The following is a 17,310-nucleotide window of genomic DNA, read 5'->3' as shown; positions in this document are numbered from 1 at the left end:
ACTTAAAAACTTAAATATACTTGTTAGGAATAGAACCTTTTTTTCTTTGTGTTTCGATGCACACCTAGGCCTACTATGCAACTTTATTTTAATGATGTCTGTTGGGATCATTGGTGGAGTTTTCATTGTAATGTTGCCTTGAATGTTCCGGATTTCCAAAAGAAAGGCAGTGAACATCACTAAAAATACTGGAGATGCAAATGTGCTGAACTTTAAATTACAAACTTGTGTCTTTTGTCCGGTCAGTGGCACTGTATGGCTGCCCCCCCCCTCCCTGAGCTCTCCAAAGACAACAATCAAGCTGCGCTCGTCACACACTCGAGGAACCTGGCACCGACCAATGGCGTCAAATTGAGGTAAAAATACCTTTGTTTTCCCCCAAGTTTCAAGAGCGGTCCTGTCGGTAAACTGCAGCCGATGTTCTTTCTTGTGTTTAGGGCGGGGGGCGCGTGGGGGGTCTGTTTTGTTTGGCGCCTCAACAATAGCGAGCGTGCGTTAAAAGAGCGCCTTTCAACGCAATGCGATTTCGCTCCGTCCTGCTCGAACCATTCGAGCCCTGCAAAACTTGTTCATTTGCAGGTGCGCGTCATTGTGCTGCTGCTGCTGCTGAGGACTCTCTCTGTGCGTGCGTGTGCGTGCGTGTGTGTGTGTGTGTGTGTGTGTGTGTGTGTGTGTGTGTGTGTGTGTGTGGGACTAGCGCAAAAAAAAAAAATCATCTCCAGCTCCGGGGGAAGGAAAGATGATGGCCGGTGGTGGCGAAGCTGCAATGGAGCACAACGGGATATACTCAGCAGCGAACCTCCCGAACCTGCAGCACAGCCACATGGAGGCGGACAACTCGGACTCCCGTAAGCGGCCGCTGGAAACTCCGGCGGAGGAGGCCGGCTGTACCAAGCGCACCAACACCGGAGGTAAGAGGAGCAGCTTCTTCCATCATAGCCGTCGACGCCAAACCGCTTTTGCGATCACTTGTGGATCGCGAATTTGCAGATTCGAGCTGCGCGTTCGAACCCCCGACACGCTGCACCTGTGCACTTGACGCTTTTGAAGGGGGGCAGTTGCCGTGTGTGTGTGTGTCATGCGGTTGTTACTCCAACACGTCTTGCTTGACACACTGGCCTCTTTATAGCAGGTCGCTTTTGCATATCAATCCAGCCCCCCACTTGCCTCACACGTATGGGTCCATTCACAGCAGACGCGATGAGTTCCATAGTGTCAAAGGAGGAAAAACATTCTCTCGACTGATAACCATCTCTGTTAAGTTGTGTTTTGCAGCATGAGACAAACCCACCCCCCCTCCCGCCCCCCTTGACAAATATGAATGATGTAAAGTGCAAAAATAAGATTGACAGTGCAATAGCTTGTGAGGCATTTATGTCAGACATTGGTTGCAAGTTCTCTTTGAGCTCCACTTTAACCTGAAGTTACAGTTTGGTGCAGACGGCATGCACTGCACATTAATGTTATTTAATAATAATAATAATAATACAAAGAAAATCTCCACAGAAATGTTGATAGTACTTACTAATACTTTGACACCGTGTCCCATTTATTTTCAATGGGACTAAATTTCGTTATTTTTGAGGAATGGCGTCACCATGGGAACACGGACTTCTTAAAAAAAAAAAAAGAAATAGCTTCGATCCTCGTTCGACCGAGATACCTCTTTTGTGCAGATATAAAATAAATCACGCAGGGAAAAAGGCAGAATAATAAATTACTGTGTAAGAGTTAATAAATTCGCATGATAGTCGTCTTTCCTTCGCAAGCACTACGACTGTTAGTGGTGTTAGCACTACCCACAGCAGGCTCATCATAATAATAAACTATATCAAATATTGCCCACAAAGCTTATTGTAGTTAATAAATTGTTTGTTTGACATTGACATAGAAAGTAGATTTCACTAAATTACTTCCTCCACTTCCAAGACAATGATTCCATACGTGGTGTGGGGGCACACCTCTAAGTCAGAGCATAAATAGTTGCGTTTTCCACACAAACAGTGGCTAGTGCGTCCTAAGTAAAGCCTTGTCGCATGAACCGATGAAGCCTGCTCGGATGAGAAGCGAAACGTCTTCTAAGACAAACCGGGGAGGTGTCCGGGAAGCATCCGAATCAGATGCCCCAGCCACCTCATCTGGCTCCTCTCGATGTGGAGGAGCAGCTCACCCTCTCTCTAAGGGAGAGCCCGGACACCCTGCGGAGGAAACTCACTTCGGCCGCTTGTATCCGGGATCTCGTTCTTTCGGTCACGTGACCATAGGCGAGGGTAGGAACGTAGATCGACCGGTAAATCGAGAGCTTGGCTTTTCGGCTTAGCTCCTTCTTTACCACAACGGAACGATACAAAGTCCGCATCGCTGCAGATGCCGCACCGATCCGCCTGAAATAGTCAATAATGTGAAATTGTATATGAACATGGAGTCCAACATACTGATTCTGTGTGCCAGTAAGTGTACTCGGTTCTGGTCTGCAGCTCATTGGACCCCTCTTTCTTTGAGCATATGTTACTTAAATGTAATTTGTCTGGCTCTGTGTCCCAGGTACTCTGTCCATTTTATGTCCTATTTTCTACAGCACGACGGCTGGACCTCAGCTCTCCTCAAAAATGTCATCTCTGCGGACCCTTATGTCACCAGTCAATGTTTCAATGGACCCAGTCCCAATCTGTCCTGCATTAGCACCCCTGGTACAGACAAATCCCGTGGTGTTCTTACTTTAGGAAGTATGGGAGTTAGCACTTAACTGTAGAATTAATTATCTATGACAATTTCAAGGTGCTAGAATTGGTAGATTAGAAAATCTCAATCTAATTACAGATGGCACTCGTCACGATCACGACAGGTGGCTGTCTTTCTTTCTTTCTTTCTTTTTTTTTTCAACCACCATGTAAATTTGCTAATGCATGATAGTCTTTAACGTGGACATTGCCTATTTTACATGTGATAAGATGTGCATGCAATTCACTGAAATTGTGAGACTTCCCAATATAACGGTTTTATGCTATATGAACAGAATTATTATGACTGGTTAGCACATCTGCCTCACAGTTCTGAGGACCTGGGTTCAAATCCCGGCCCCGCCTGCGTAGAGTTTGCATGTTCTCCCCTTGCCTGTGTCGGTTTTCTCCGGGTACTCTGGTTTCTTGTATGGTACGCTGATTGAAGACTAAGTTGTGTGTAGGTGTGAATGTGAGTATGAATGGTTGTTTGTTTATATGTCCCGTGCGATTGGCTGGCGACCAGTTGGGGGTGTACCCCGCCTCTCGCCCAAAGAGAGCTGTGATAGGCTCCAGCACGCCCGTGACCCTAGTGAGGATAGGCGGTACGGAATATGGATGGTTGGATTTACAAAATGATGCTATAACATTTGGCTGCCTTAAATTCCTACCAAAGTAATGGCGGTAGATACAGTACAAAAAAATAGGTGGGGCAGTCATAAAGTAATGAGCCCAATTTAATAGTATTTGATTTTTTTTTTCCCCCAGAAACTTTCACAGTTTGTCATTTAAATACTTGTTTGAAGGTTTATTTATAAAAAAAAAAAAAAAAAAAGTTTAAGCCTGTCCTCTTCCTGTCAGCCATTTTAGAAATGACGTCATTGTTGGATGCCCGTCAGAAGCATTGAGCTGTGATTAAACTTCTTGCTTGGGAAGGGGAACCACCGCTAAATATTTTCACAAGGTTGCAAAATGTGTATGGGGTTCGGGTTATGTCATCAATGATGAAACACGACGGTGCCTATTCCCAGGATTAACCGCTGAATATGGTTGTTTTTAACGGAGGTCACTCAAAGCAGGCTCTCGTTCTTCACCTTTGATCCTGGACACCCACTTTTTACTGTGCCGTAGCCTATTGCAGCTTCCCCATACGCATTATGCAACCTTTTGAAAATGTTAAGTGGTGGTTCCCCTTCCAGAGGAAGAAATTCAATCACAGCTCTCTGCTTCTGATAGGCATCCAACAATGACCACATTTAAAAAATGGCTGACAGGAAGAAGACAGGCTTAAACAAAACATTGTTTTTTTAAAATACGCCTTCAAATGTGTTTTAACTACAAACCGTGAACATTTAAATAACAAAATATTAGCCCCTCATAGTAGCACACTAATTTTGATTTTTTTTAAATACTGCCTGACTGGTTAGCACATCTGCCTCACAGTTCTGGGGACCGGGGTTCAATGCCCGGCCCCGCCTGTGTGGAGTTTGCATGGTCTCCCCGTGCCTGCGTGGGTTTTCTCCAGGCACTCCGGTTTCCTCCCACATCCCCAAAAACATGTGTGGTTTGTTGATTTGAAGACTCTAAATTGCCCGTAGGTGTGAACGTGAGTGCGAATGGTTGTTTGTTTCGATGTGCCCTGCGATTGGCTAGCAACCCCGCCTCCTGCCTGAAGATAGCTGGGATAGGCTCCAGCAGTCCGCGACTGTAGTGAGGAGAAGCGGTAAAGAAAATGGATTGGATGGATATATTTTGGGGTCTTACCAGATATGTTTTCCCAATGAAGGGTTAGCTGCTCGAGTACATTCATCGCTCTCTCATCCTTTTATTTTATTGCTTTGCTCATCCTGTTCAGGGTCATGCGGTGCATGAAAGTTAGCTGTGAACCACAGCGCTACCAACGGTCCACTCTTTAATGCAATTCCTCCGATGTTATATGGTGATGCCGCATATACTGCACATGTTTTGTAGAGTTAATATCAGCTCCCATTACAAATGGGGTTTCAAAACACAATATGACAGACAGCATGGTGGCACTGAGCCGCCACTACAATCACCAACCTCTTGTCCGCATCTGATATTGATCATGTTCCTTGTAGGGAACTGATCATTAACGCGACTGTCAGTTGTAACAAAGAAAAGCAAGCGTGTGCTCTTCAAGCCGAGCCCCCCTCAGCATGCTTTAGAAGCTATGGACACACTGAATTAGGAAAATCCCTCTTTTTTATCAGTACTGCCCTGCTCTTCTCAAAATGAACATATTTTATTCATTTCTCGTGACCATTTCATCGAGCCTGTGTCGCTTGGCAAGTATGTACAAATATACAAAATCCTCGTGTGGCTTTGTTTTCCCGATTACAAGTGATCATCTATTGTTTGCTAATGGAGGGGTTGGCACAGGAATGTGAGATGTAGTTCTTTTTTTTCTTTTAATTTTTGGGTGGGAAGGACACAGGTGCCCTTGCACAGCGATGTGACGTGAGTGGACTGTGAATTTGCCAGGTGGCGGTGAAAGAGAGAATGAGAGCGAGGGATCGGAAGACAGAGCAGTGTGAGCGCTAGATGGAGTCTATGGGGAAGCTATGTCTATATAGAGTCTGTATGACACTGTTCGAATATTCTGGAAGGCTCCAAGACCAATATTAGGCCTTGATTCATGGAAGATGCTGATGGAAAAGCACCTCCTTTTTTGCCGGTTCCCCTGAATGTTCCATTAAATGATGCTCGACCCACTGTGCCTACACGCAGACAGTTAAAAGACACGCACATTGCAGTCTTTATGTGCACTCTCTTAAGATACCACTCGGTGTGGGATTTATAGGCGTAATGATTGGCTTCATCACCCCCCTCCACCATTCTGCGGCATTGCCATTTGCAATGGTTGATGAGCCCCTCCGCCCTCTCAAACATGGCCGTCTAAGCGACTGGGGGTGGGGGAAAGGCGAGTGGGTGGCGTATGGCACGCTGTCTCCGATCACTCCTCCTCCACATCTTTCATCATCTGCCTATATTATCAATACAGCGCTTCAGTCAGCGTTGAAGGTCACGCTACATGCTTCCCCGTTCGCGGCTCAAAGCGCTCCCCCTCAATGCTTCACCTTGTCAGTTTCCACGAAAAAAGTGAGTGAAGGGACTGCCATACTTTATAGTGCTGCGTCAAAAGAGGCGGAGTAGGGGAAGAAAATTCAATTTTTTTGGGACTGGCTTTGGGGGGTGGGGACATGACGTGCTCGCAGGAGAAGGCGAGCCATTGGTCGAGTGAAGTGTCATTCCTGCGCGGTGGCGCAGATGGACAGGCCATTCGATGAATATGGATGAGAGCAGTGAAAAGGGTGATGCGGCAGGGAAGACCCCCCCTCCTCCTTCACACCGATGCAGGCTCGAACAATGCGTGCCGTCTTTCACTGAAAACACTGAGAGTCGGCATTAGCATTTTCGCAGACAATTGAGGCTGTGGCCAGCTGCAGGCATGGCTCGGACGCTGCGGTGAAATCTCTTTTTCTGCACCCATCGATGAAACAAACGTCAGTGAAAAAGGTCCACTGGCCGCATTCCTCAACACTACGGTCGCACCTATGCCGAGACTAATGTTAAGACACCCTTTAGCGATTGTGCCCCGGCATTGATGGCGATCTGACACAGGACTTGAGAACCAGCAGATCTCAGAATGGGTAAGCTTCCAAACTCTTTTTCTCTGACTTGTTGAATTTATCCATTTTGTAGACATGCAGTTTTGTGCACTTCAGGGCCTAATTATGTCCGTTATCGGTCATTTTGGTTCTGCCGTCCTTGCCTCTTTTCAGCGGCAGGTTAGTCTATTGAAATGCAGAATGGGCACTGGTTGTGGGAAGGAGCGTGGACAGTCATAAGGCATCTCCGCCTGACCCACCCCCCTTGGATGACTTAACTAAATACATTCGGTTCAGCATTTCTTCCAAGCCGCCGTCCCAGTATTGGAAGAAGGGGTTTGAACTAGGACCCCACTGGCTCAGCATCCGAATGTGCCCCACTGTTCGACTTCCCTGGCGGATTGCAGCAACAGATTGCCGTGTTTACTCTACCACATGATGCCATTAAAACCTGTTACTGTGATCTGAGACACTAGGTTGGAATTAATTATTGACTAATGACTGCAAACATGACTGCAAGGGTGATGGAGAGAACCAGAGTGCTTTTCTCTCTTCCCGTGGGTTTACTTGATTCTCAGCCGAAAGTTACGCAGTGGGTTTGGGCACGTCTGTCAACAACAGGTCTTTCGACGTTTGGATTCTGCAACCGGTATCTTTCAATTCAAATTCTCAGTATGCTGACATTAGTTACATATTCTGCGATAGTAGTCGCGGGTTCAAATACTTTCCAGCAACCATGTTGATCATGCGTGATCTTTATTTTTTTCACCAAGGTCATTTTATTGTTATTCGATGTGAGGATTGCGACAGAACAACAGATTGCCTGTACACATCGTGAAAACCCAAAGATAGGGCAATGGCCTTTGCGGAAAAATGGACATAGTTTTTCCTGCCATTTCCTCTTTGACAAAGATCTTAGAAATAAATCGAGAGTTTGTTGCTTTTTGTCTAGCATAATGTACAGGAAAGTCGCAATGTTGCCATAATTCTATTTACGCTCACGTATTTGTCCCTGCTTGCTAGAACCTTTCATGATGGGCGGTGCTCTCAAAACAAATCTGTGTCTGAATGGAACATGAGGGGCATATTAATGCAAAGAGGAGAGGGGCTAACATTTAGGCTGTGCACTTCCTTTACGTACTAATGCCATATTCCCCACATGACACTGAAATGTGTTCAATAATGAGGCAACAGGTTGGTTTCCACCTCTATGCGTTTGTCTTTCTCCTGCCACAATTGATTTCCTCTTATGTCCGATTCTGTGGATGGAAAGAAAACTGCATATTCAACTAAAAAAATATAGCGTTCAAGAGAAAATCATGTCCAGTGTTTCTTCTCTGCCCACTCGAGTGGCGTCACCCTTTGAGGAAGCTCAAAAAGATTGAACATGACGTCACTGCATCGGAATCAGGATGCAGGGGAATCATTTGTAACAGAGCTCCGTAACAGGAGGACCAAACCACTATCCAATATTTTGTATGACATCATAAATTTACATATATATTTTTAAGTCAATACAAACTCACACAAAATTGTCGTCATATTGTTGCCGCACTCTGGTTTTTATTTACAATCAAGGTCAATACAAATTTAGCATACTCATTACAGTCAGGATGTTATTGGCAGCAGATACGTTGTAAGTCAATTATTTATTTTTACGGGAAAACTTTACCATCTAAAAGGAGGCAATCACATTTGACAGTCTTCAAACGACGCCCCTTTCAAAATTGAAGTAATCTAAACTAATTTGTGGGCTTGGCTGTGATACATTCCTCTCCTATCTGCTTATTGTGATAGATCAGCGTGTTGCTGCATTCATGAATTGCATTGAAAATGAATACAATAAGTAAACCGCACTCCTAGTCACTTTAAACTGCTTAAAATTTCTTGAAGACTGCACCATTTTCACAATTGTCACTGCACCAGATGATCACTTTATTAGTCATTTCCAACTGCTCTAAATTGCTAGAGGACTCATCATTTGCACAATTGTCATTGTATCAGCATTACCACATGACCGGTAACCTTTCATTGCTTAATGACTCTCCGTAGTAGTGTGTTTTCATGTTTTTATGTCTCAAAATGTCACAATGGCTTTCTGTTGTCGCACTAAAGCGGCTCCAACTACCGGAGGCAAATTCCTTATATGTTTTTGACAAACTTTGCAAATAACGACAATTCTGATTCTGAGTAAGCAGCGGAGAGTGACACTGCTATGGCTTTGCATTTGGACAGAGGCTGCTTAAAACCTATTGAAAAGAGCTTAAATTAGACCCTCGCAATCCAGAAAGAAGGTCATCATTTCTTCTCAAAAATATCTGGGACAGGGCACAGAACACATCACAAGACTGATATAAATGTGATTATGTGTGGTACTGAAGCTACAGTATGTCTTCCAATTGATAATATTTGACTGTGAAGGTGCAGGTAATGAGACAAGTATGGTATCTACCAGGGATGTCAAACATATGGCAGGCGGGCCAAACACTGGCCTCCTTATTCAGTCAGACCCGCAGGATGAATTTGAAAGGGTATGATAAATAATAATAATAATAAAAATACTGTCGTGACCCAGCAGTTATGTGTTGTGTTAAGAGTTCTGTAATTTTTGATTGTCTGGGTGGAGTAACAGACGGTTGAGCACACAGCTAAGTTATACTTTGGTATTTTGGCGTGGCTCTAGCCGAAAGTGACCCATCCTTTGTGCATTAAAGAGACTGTTGATCGACCACCTCCTCGTCATCCTTCATAAACTGAAAGAAATTGCACATTTTCTTCTTAAGAAATCAGAGGTTGTTCTTAATCTTTTGTAAAAGGATAGTTCGTTAAATATATACATTTTCCTAATGTGCTTATTGGGGAAAAACACCAACTTATTGGTAATTATATCAATCATCCTATGATTTTACTGGTCTGGACCACTTGACATCAAAGTAAGCTGTATGTGGTCCCTGAACTAAAATGAGTTTGACACCCCTGGTGTGTATGATAAGCTTGCAGAGCAACTTTATGAGATGTGACTTTTTTTTTTTTTTTTTTTTTTTTTTTTTTTACATTTTGTGTCTCTCTCACAGAGGAGGGTGAATACTTCCTGAAGGTGCTGATTCCCAGCTATGCAGCCGGCTCTATAATTGGCAAGGGCGGCCAGACCATTGTACAACTTCAGAAAGAGACGGGTGCCACTATTAAGCTGTCGAAATCCAAAGATTTCTACCCAGGTAAGAGGGTCATTCATAATTCTTGTAAAAATTGAAATCGATTGCAGTCACGGACCAATCACAAAAATGTCAAACAAGACATGAGGGAATACATTACAATGGTTATAAAAAGTCTTCAGACCCCTTTTCAAATGCCAGGTTTTTGTGATGTAAAGAGACTTAAGATCCTTTCAAAACTTTTCCCATCAATAATGTGACATATAACCTGTTCAACTTAAATTATTTTGTGCTATCTTTTATAGAGGGGAGGTAAACATAAATGACTGAGATGATGTATTTTCACAAGCGTGCACATCCCCTCATAATCCTGGGGATGTGTCTGTGTTCAGAATTCACCAATCACATTCAAACTCATGATAAATGGGAGCCAGCACACAACTGACACGATTTTAAGTGCCTCTGATTGACCCTAAATAGAGTTCAGATGTTCTAGTAGGCTTTTCCTGACATTTTTGTAGTCACATCTTTCAGCACAAGCCATGGTTCACAGAGCGCTTCCACAGCACCAGAGAGATCTCATTAGTCAGTCAGGAGATGGGTACAAAAGAATTTCTGATATATTAAATGTAACGTGGCATGCAGTGACACAGTCATCACCAAGTGGAGGAAATGTGGCACAACAGTGACATTACCAAGAACTGGACATCCTTCCAAGAGGCCGACAGCAACATTGAAGGAACTGCAGGAATTTCTGGCAAGTACTGGCTGTTTAGTGCATGTTACAACCCACAATACAAAGAAAACCCCCACTTGGAATCTCCCTAATGCAGGTGGGAAAATGTGATATGGTCCAATGAAACCAACCTTGCACTTTTAATTCCAAACGGTATATTTGGCGCAAACACAACACTGCCTCGTCACCAAAAGAACACCAGTGAAGCATTTTGGTGGTAGTGTCATGCGTTGGGTCTGATGGATGGAATAATGAACACTTCCATTGAACATCTCTGGGGTTATCTCAAGAGGGCTGTGCACACGAGATGCCCTCACATTCTGTCAGATTTGGAGCTTTTTTGCAAAGAAGTGAGGAAATATTGCCGCATCAACATGTGCCACACTACACTAGCCAAAAAGACTTGAGTGCTGTAATATAAGCCAAAGGTGCTGCAACAAAGTATTAATGTGAGGGTGCGGATAGTTACGCAACTATGTTGTTGTACATTTTTTTTTCAGTCGTAAAGGTTATAGGTCACATTGATGGTGGAAAAAGTTTAGAAAGGATTTATCTTGGTCTCCTTTTATCACAAAGACCTGACATTTGAACAGGGGTGTGTAGACTTTTTATATTCACTGTATGTGTATATTGTATATACTATGTTATAGCTGACCATTTGAGTTTCACTTAAAATGCTTGGCTAGTGTGCTATTATATTCGGCGCCATGTATTCAGTTTTCCGGGCTCCTTTAAATGCAAATTTCAAGTTGAAGAATGTGGAGCATTCAATAAATCACAGACATTGCAACAGGTGAACAGTGCTCTCTTTTTTTTCCCCATACACAAATGCCCGAGCCGTAGAGGAGTGTGTGTTTGTCCTTCATGCCTCAGGGGATGCTTCAAACAGCTAAAAAAAAAAAAAAAAAAGATAACAGGTGCTGTGCTGTGCATCTCGCTGCTTATTAGGTTTATTAAATGGTTGCGTTCAAAAGTATATGTGTTGCAGTGTACCCCACAGTGTCTATATTTAGAACACAATTACTGCTTTAAATTGTAAATATGTAGTAGTGGGTCCCAGTCAATAAAAAAAAAAAAACGAGTTGAACAGCCATAGGAACGGAACTCGAGGACGCCCTTGTACCAGCTTTGGTTAGAGTCTTAGGGACCACTCACACTAAGCAAGTAGTCATGCTTCCTATACGCTTCGTTGCCAATTTATAATCATAACAGCCACCTGATATCATAGAAATAACCAGAACAAATAATCAGCCCACACTGTGCTCTCTCATGCACATGGTTGTGAACAGTGTACAATGTAGACAAGTCAGATAAACACGATCGTTCCTCCGAGCAGAGACTAATATCTTCTACCGTGAAGAATATAGGGGGGGGGGGGGGGGGGGCATGGCAAGGAGGGATAATTGTAACAAAACAGTATGGTACAAATAGTCCCGTGAGAGTTTGCTCTTGCAGGGGTCTCAAACAAATTTTTGTCACCGGCCACGTTGTAGTTACCGTTTCCCTCAGAGAGCCGTCATGTCCGTGAAACCATATAAATGTTTAATTGCCTCATCACATGAAAAATACAGTACACAACAAATTTATGGATAACTAGTTTGGAAATCAGAACTCAAGGATAATAGTTTGTTCAGCTATTGTTGTAGTTAATGTAAAAAGCATTTTGGTCACAAAAATATGTGTATTTGTTATATTCAACAATTTGACATTTTGCTCCAGATTTAAGCAACAATTATGGAAGTTGAGGCACGTGATTTGCTTTTGTGGGCAACATAAAATGATGTGGTGGGGTGGATCTGGCCCCTGGGCCTTGAGTTTGACACTTGTGTCTTAACATAAAAATATCAGACAGTGTCAAGAGTGACTCCCTACTGCCTATTGATGAAAAAGGTAGTGTGACACTTACTGAACAGACATATGGTAATTCGGCAACACGTTGAGGTAGTTGTTAGCAGTGGTTTGCTTCGGGTACTCCGGGTTCTGCTCACGTCCCTAAAATATGCTTCTTAGGTTAACTGAAGACTCTAAATTACCCATAGGTGTGAATGTGAGTGGTTGTGTGTTGTTTTTCTTTATGTGCGATTGTCTGGCAACCAGTCCAGGTGTACCCTGCCTCTTGCCTGAACTTATCTGGGATAGGCTCCAGCTCACCCGCGACCCTAACGAGGACTAACGCAGTAGAAAATGGACGGCTGGAGGAAACATTGCAGGAAAGGAGGAAGGATTCTTGGTCCAAAAGCATTTGGGACTGGATGACCAAAGGTTTGAATCTTGCTGTGGACATTGACTGTTGGGGAGATGCTTGTCTGCTTCCCGAAGACTATCAAGGTGCCCTTGAGCAGGGCACGGATCCCCCCCTCCCCCACATTCCAACTCAGATTAGGGACATAACAAATTTGGTGATAACCCCCTTGCCTACATGTGTGTAAATTAGTTATTTGTCTGGTGTAATGCAGGCAATACATTCGCTATCACCCCCAGCAATGAAAATTTATATTTAAGTGTATAGCTTGGCTCAATGTTGTACTGTATTTTTTTAATGTCAATTAGTGATGGGTGAGTACTGATACCGGGTATCAGGATCTTACCAATTCCAGTCGTACTTCAAGGTATTAGGTACTCACGAAGGCTGCTGATAACAGCCACCAATACTTCCATCCATCCATTTACTGTACCGCTTTTCCTCACTCGGGTAGCGGGCGTACTGGAGCCTATCCCAGCTATCTTCGGGGCAACAGGTGGGGTACACCCTGAACTGGTCGCCAGCCAATCACAGGGCACATAGGAACAAACAACCATTCGCACTCACATTCACACCTACGGGCAATTCAGAGTCTTCAATTAAGATGTGGGAGGAAACCGGAGTACCCACGCAGGCACGTGGGGAACATGCAAACTCCACACAGGCGAGGCCGGGATTAGAACCCCGGTCCTCAGAACTGTGAGACAGATGTGCTAACCAGTCGTTCACCGTGCCGCCGCCGCCAATACTTAAGGTATAAAAAAAAAAAAATCTGACATTGAGTAAGTCCTCCTCGCCAGTAGTTGCCGCTACACTGCGGTAGTTTGACACATTGGCGAATCAACATGTGCGTCAGTGAGAAAGGTCTTTGTTCACAATTTTCTGTCATTGTATTAATTGAAATGTTATCAATAGTATTAGCGGTATCTGTATCGGCATCAGTGAGTAAGAGTGAATACTCATACTTGTATCGGTCTGAAAAAAGTGGTATCGAATATCCCTAACATAAATGAATGAAAATTATTGTACGACGCAAAATGGGGTCCTACTATAGTATCCTTTGGGGGTTATTGTCCTTATTTTTGGGTTATTAAGAATGAAGACCCATTTGTTTGCATAGGTCCAAGTGAGGATATTGGTGTATATTCTTACTTCTCTCTTTGTATTGTGCTGCCCATTGCTCTGCCCATCTCATAATTGTGATGAGTGACAAGAAGAGTTCATGGAGAGGGTGCTGGCAGGGATTTGATCGGGTGGTTGTCCTGGCCCACACAAGTAATATGAAACAGCCGCTTCTGTGATACAATTGGACAAGAGTCCGTCCAGACTGGCAACACTAAAGTGCCTTAATTTTAAATATGCGAGATGTTTGTTTGTGCTACCTGGTTTACCTTTGGTGACAAATCACTCGCCATTTTGGCTGATGTAGCATGCTAATACCACTACACACAGTTCACACCCGCATCTGTCATCCTGCGGCAGTCTGAGCACACTCCAACAGCAGCACAATCACTCACGGGAGAAATCAGGGGACAACAACCGGTGCAGCCATTTTCTCCTGCACGCCTCTCTGCGATGAGAACTAAAACTCCCACCAACCTCACCTCACGCCTTGCATCTGTGTCCACGACAAACATGAACGTGAGCATTCAAAAAAGTCCTGAAGGGAACTGTAAAATTAGGCCTCGGTGTGGATGGCAGAGATGAGTGAGTAGAGATAGTGAAGAGTGGGGATGATGCATGATCGTATGTGAGAGGGGACAGGCGGGCCATCCCAGAAATAGCCCGTTTCAATCTCTCTCAGTAGACATGACCCCTCTCCCAGCTGTACTCAAGCTACTCGAACACAAGCCAAGTTTCCTCTTCCCTTCTCCCCATCCTGCCTTTCTTTAAGATTTGGTTCCTAGTAGTTGGGAAAGCTTGGGCCAGATACGATGACCTCATACTGAAATTTGACTTGCACGCCTGCCCTGGAACACAGCCCCTTTTACAAGGAGTTTTCACATTTGGCTTGAAAACAAAACTTTGCCAGACTGAATTTCTTGAGCCCCCGTTTGTGCAGCGCACTGTACTTTACATGCACCCACTCGCACAGTGCAAGCGGCACATACACACACCCACTCACACCCAGTGAGTGATTCACATCACCATGTTTAAGCAGCTGCAAAATAGGGGAGAGATGTGGGCATTCAGGATTTGAATACAAACCAAATAATAAATAAACCTTATTTTCAATCCTATTTTGCTGGAGCCAATTATATGTTCGTGTTAGTTTGTTGGTTTTTGTTGTGATGTTATGCACAACAAAATGTACTTCATTATTTTACCGTTACAATATCAACTGAGTATGTAACCGCTCCCTGGCATAATTTACCGCTAAAGCGGTATACAGTACACCCGTTACAATATCAACTGAGTATGTAACCGCTCCCTGGCATAATTTACCGCTAAAGCGGTGTACAGTACACATACTGATCATTGGGACAAATTTGAACATTTCACCAAATGCCCATTTCTGATCAAAGCCAGCAAAGGCTTGATTATTGGGTGTCTCTAAAAACATATTCAGAGCGATTATTAGTGATTATTATTAGTGGGGTGTGTTAAGAGTGATTTTTCTTTACCGTTAATCTCAGAAAAAGGTCAGGGCTGACCATAGTAAATGTTAAATATAGAAAATCTTCGTGTGTGGTCAACATCAAGGAAGACCAAGCCGCAGACTCTGTAAATGTGATGTGGAATGGAATGATAGGCAATTAGGAAGCAACCTGAAGCTCGCGTTGTTGCTGGACACGAATACATTGTTTGCATAACGTGTCCCCCAAGTCATTTCCACCCCCACCCCGCCCCTCCCCCCCAAAAAATGACAAGGCTGCAAAGTAGTTGACAGCTCATGTCACATCTCACAGGTACTTTCTCGTATGACAGATATCTGGTATGAAGCAGGAGACCCGTGATTGTTTGTGGAGATAGTTGTGTGTGCAGCGTGCAGTGTCAGTCATCTAAAGTACACCACACACTGTGGGACAATTTCCCCCGTTCGTGCGTGTCCTCTTTTTAAGTGCCTGGATTTGCACACTTCATCTAGACGCATCCACGCCTAAGATGTGAATGAACGCAGAAACACCAAAGAGGCAAGATCACATCAAGGCAAATACTAGAACATATACTTTTCCTGAGACTTGACAATGTCATTGAAATACATGCAAAAGATAAAGCAAACTCAAAATTAAAAAATGCCTTATGTAGGGGATGCAGTGTGTAGTCAGCCAGTCGGGGTGTGCAAACTGCTCCGACAACACTTAGACTTTAACGGAGCGCATGTTGTTCTTTTCTTTATTTTGTATGAAATAAATCCAATAAAAGTAATTGAATCGGAATACTGTGATTATGACTGAATGCATACTTGGAGGTTCATGTATAAAAAGGGTCTGGCCTACTATGCTCTAGATCAGTGATTCTCAATTAGTGTGCCGTGAGCGCTTACAGGTGTGCCGTGGGAAATTATAAAAGTTTACTTAATTGTGCAAAAAGAAAATTATTTACAAGAAAAAAGGTATCTTTGTTCATCTATTTATGCCAGTGAGGCATAGTGACAGACAAAACAAATACATGTTCTTCTATTAGATGGCAGGAAGTACATACATTAATTGATTTATCCACTTTTTGTGACATTTTTGTTTGTTGGTGTGCCGTGAGATTTTTCAATTGTAAAATATATCCCTTGGCTCCGTAAAGGTTGGAAATCGCTACTCTACATCTGCAGTCCCCAACCTTGTCTGTGCCACGGACTGGTTCCTCGTCAACATATTTTGTGGACCGCCATAAAAACAATTTAAAAACGACTCACCATTACAATAAATGGAGTAGTTGTAATTAGTGGGCTCTGTGCTCGTTTCTCTTTAACGAGTCATCTTTGAATAATCTTTGTTCCTTTCCACAAAAAAAAAGAGAGAAATACTCAAGGCTTGTCGTTCAATGTCGCCAGCAACAAGTTTGAAGCAGAGTCGCACCTCACAGTTGTAGGTGATCATCATGAGAAAATGTCAAAAAAACGTATTCTAGTCCCAATATTCTCCGTCTATAGTAGACTCACAGTGCTTCTTTCATCAACAATATAAAATATTTTTGTTCAGTCTCTATGTGCAGTCACTTTTAGCTTGTTACTTTGTTAAGCACTGGAAAGACATGGTGTGACAAATTGGTGTGGCTGGACAGCTGAGCCTTTAAGTCAATGTATATGTGTATGCCAACATTGGCATACTGTATGAGACTGTGGTAAAAAAGAAACAAGGAAAATAAAAAGCCGGAAACATGGTGGTAGTGGCAGTTTAAATATATTTGATGTTTCACGTTCCCAGGGCGCTTGACTTACTACAGCATCTGAAGCGTGTAAGAGGAAAAATGCTTAAGTCAATGGGAGAATACATGCAAGGCCAAATTTGACAGGGATCACCCACATTTTAGAGTTGGTTCGCCCAGAGCACGTATCTGGCATGAAGGTGTGTAAATTACTTGGGTGGATGAGAAAATCTATGCACCCAGAAGAGCGTGCAGCTGCACGCCAGTTCCCTCTTATACATATGAAAGAATATGGCCATCTTTGAACAGTAAGCACACACGTTTATTTTTTCCTTGTCATGTGTGGAGTCTGTCACATTTAAAAATCGGTTGAGATATTAAAAATCCATATGTGTGTGTACATATAAGCACATACCCCCCAAAAAGTAAATAGTAGTAGTCAAAGAAAAAATATAAGAAGCTAGGCTAATTATTAGCTTACATAGTATCTACATTGCGGTTAGAAACTCTTTGTCCTTGTCATTTA

General features: G+C 43.3%; 1 protein-coding gene across 3 annotated transcripts in view; it reads left to right on the top strand.

The window, feature by feature from the left end:
* The first annotated feature begins 254 nt into the window (after window positions 1–254).
* nova1 (NOVA alternative splicing regulator 1) overlaps window positions 255–17,310 on the top strand; it is a 31,026-nt gene continuing 13,970 nt past the window's right edge. Inside the window, exons 1-3 of one of the 3 annotated variants that reach the window (XM_061752868.1) lie at window positions 255–356; window positions 698–911; window positions 9,424–9,567. In XM_061752868.1, coding sequence (XP_061608852.1) covers window positions 740–911; window positions 9,424–9,567 — 316 coding nt within the window. In that variant the 5' untranslated portion in view covers window positions 255–356; window positions 698–739. Of the gene's footprint in view, window positions 357–461; window positions 912–6,009; window positions 6,392–9,423; window positions 9,568–17,310 lie in introns of those variants that run through there. The other 2 variants (XM_061752869.1, XM_061752870.1) reach the window with 2 other exon arrangements.

Source organism: Phyllopteryx taeniolatus, chromosome 17, assembly GCF_024500385.1.
Source record: "Phyllopteryx taeniolatus isolate TA_2022b chromosome 17, UOR_Ptae_1.2, whole genome shotgun sequence".
Classification (NCBI taxonomy): Eukaryota; Metazoa; Chordata; class Actinopteri; order Syngnathiformes; family Syngnathidae; genus Phyllopteryx; species Phyllopteryx taeniolatus.
This window is presented reverse-complemented; position numbering and strand designations above follow the sequence as displayed.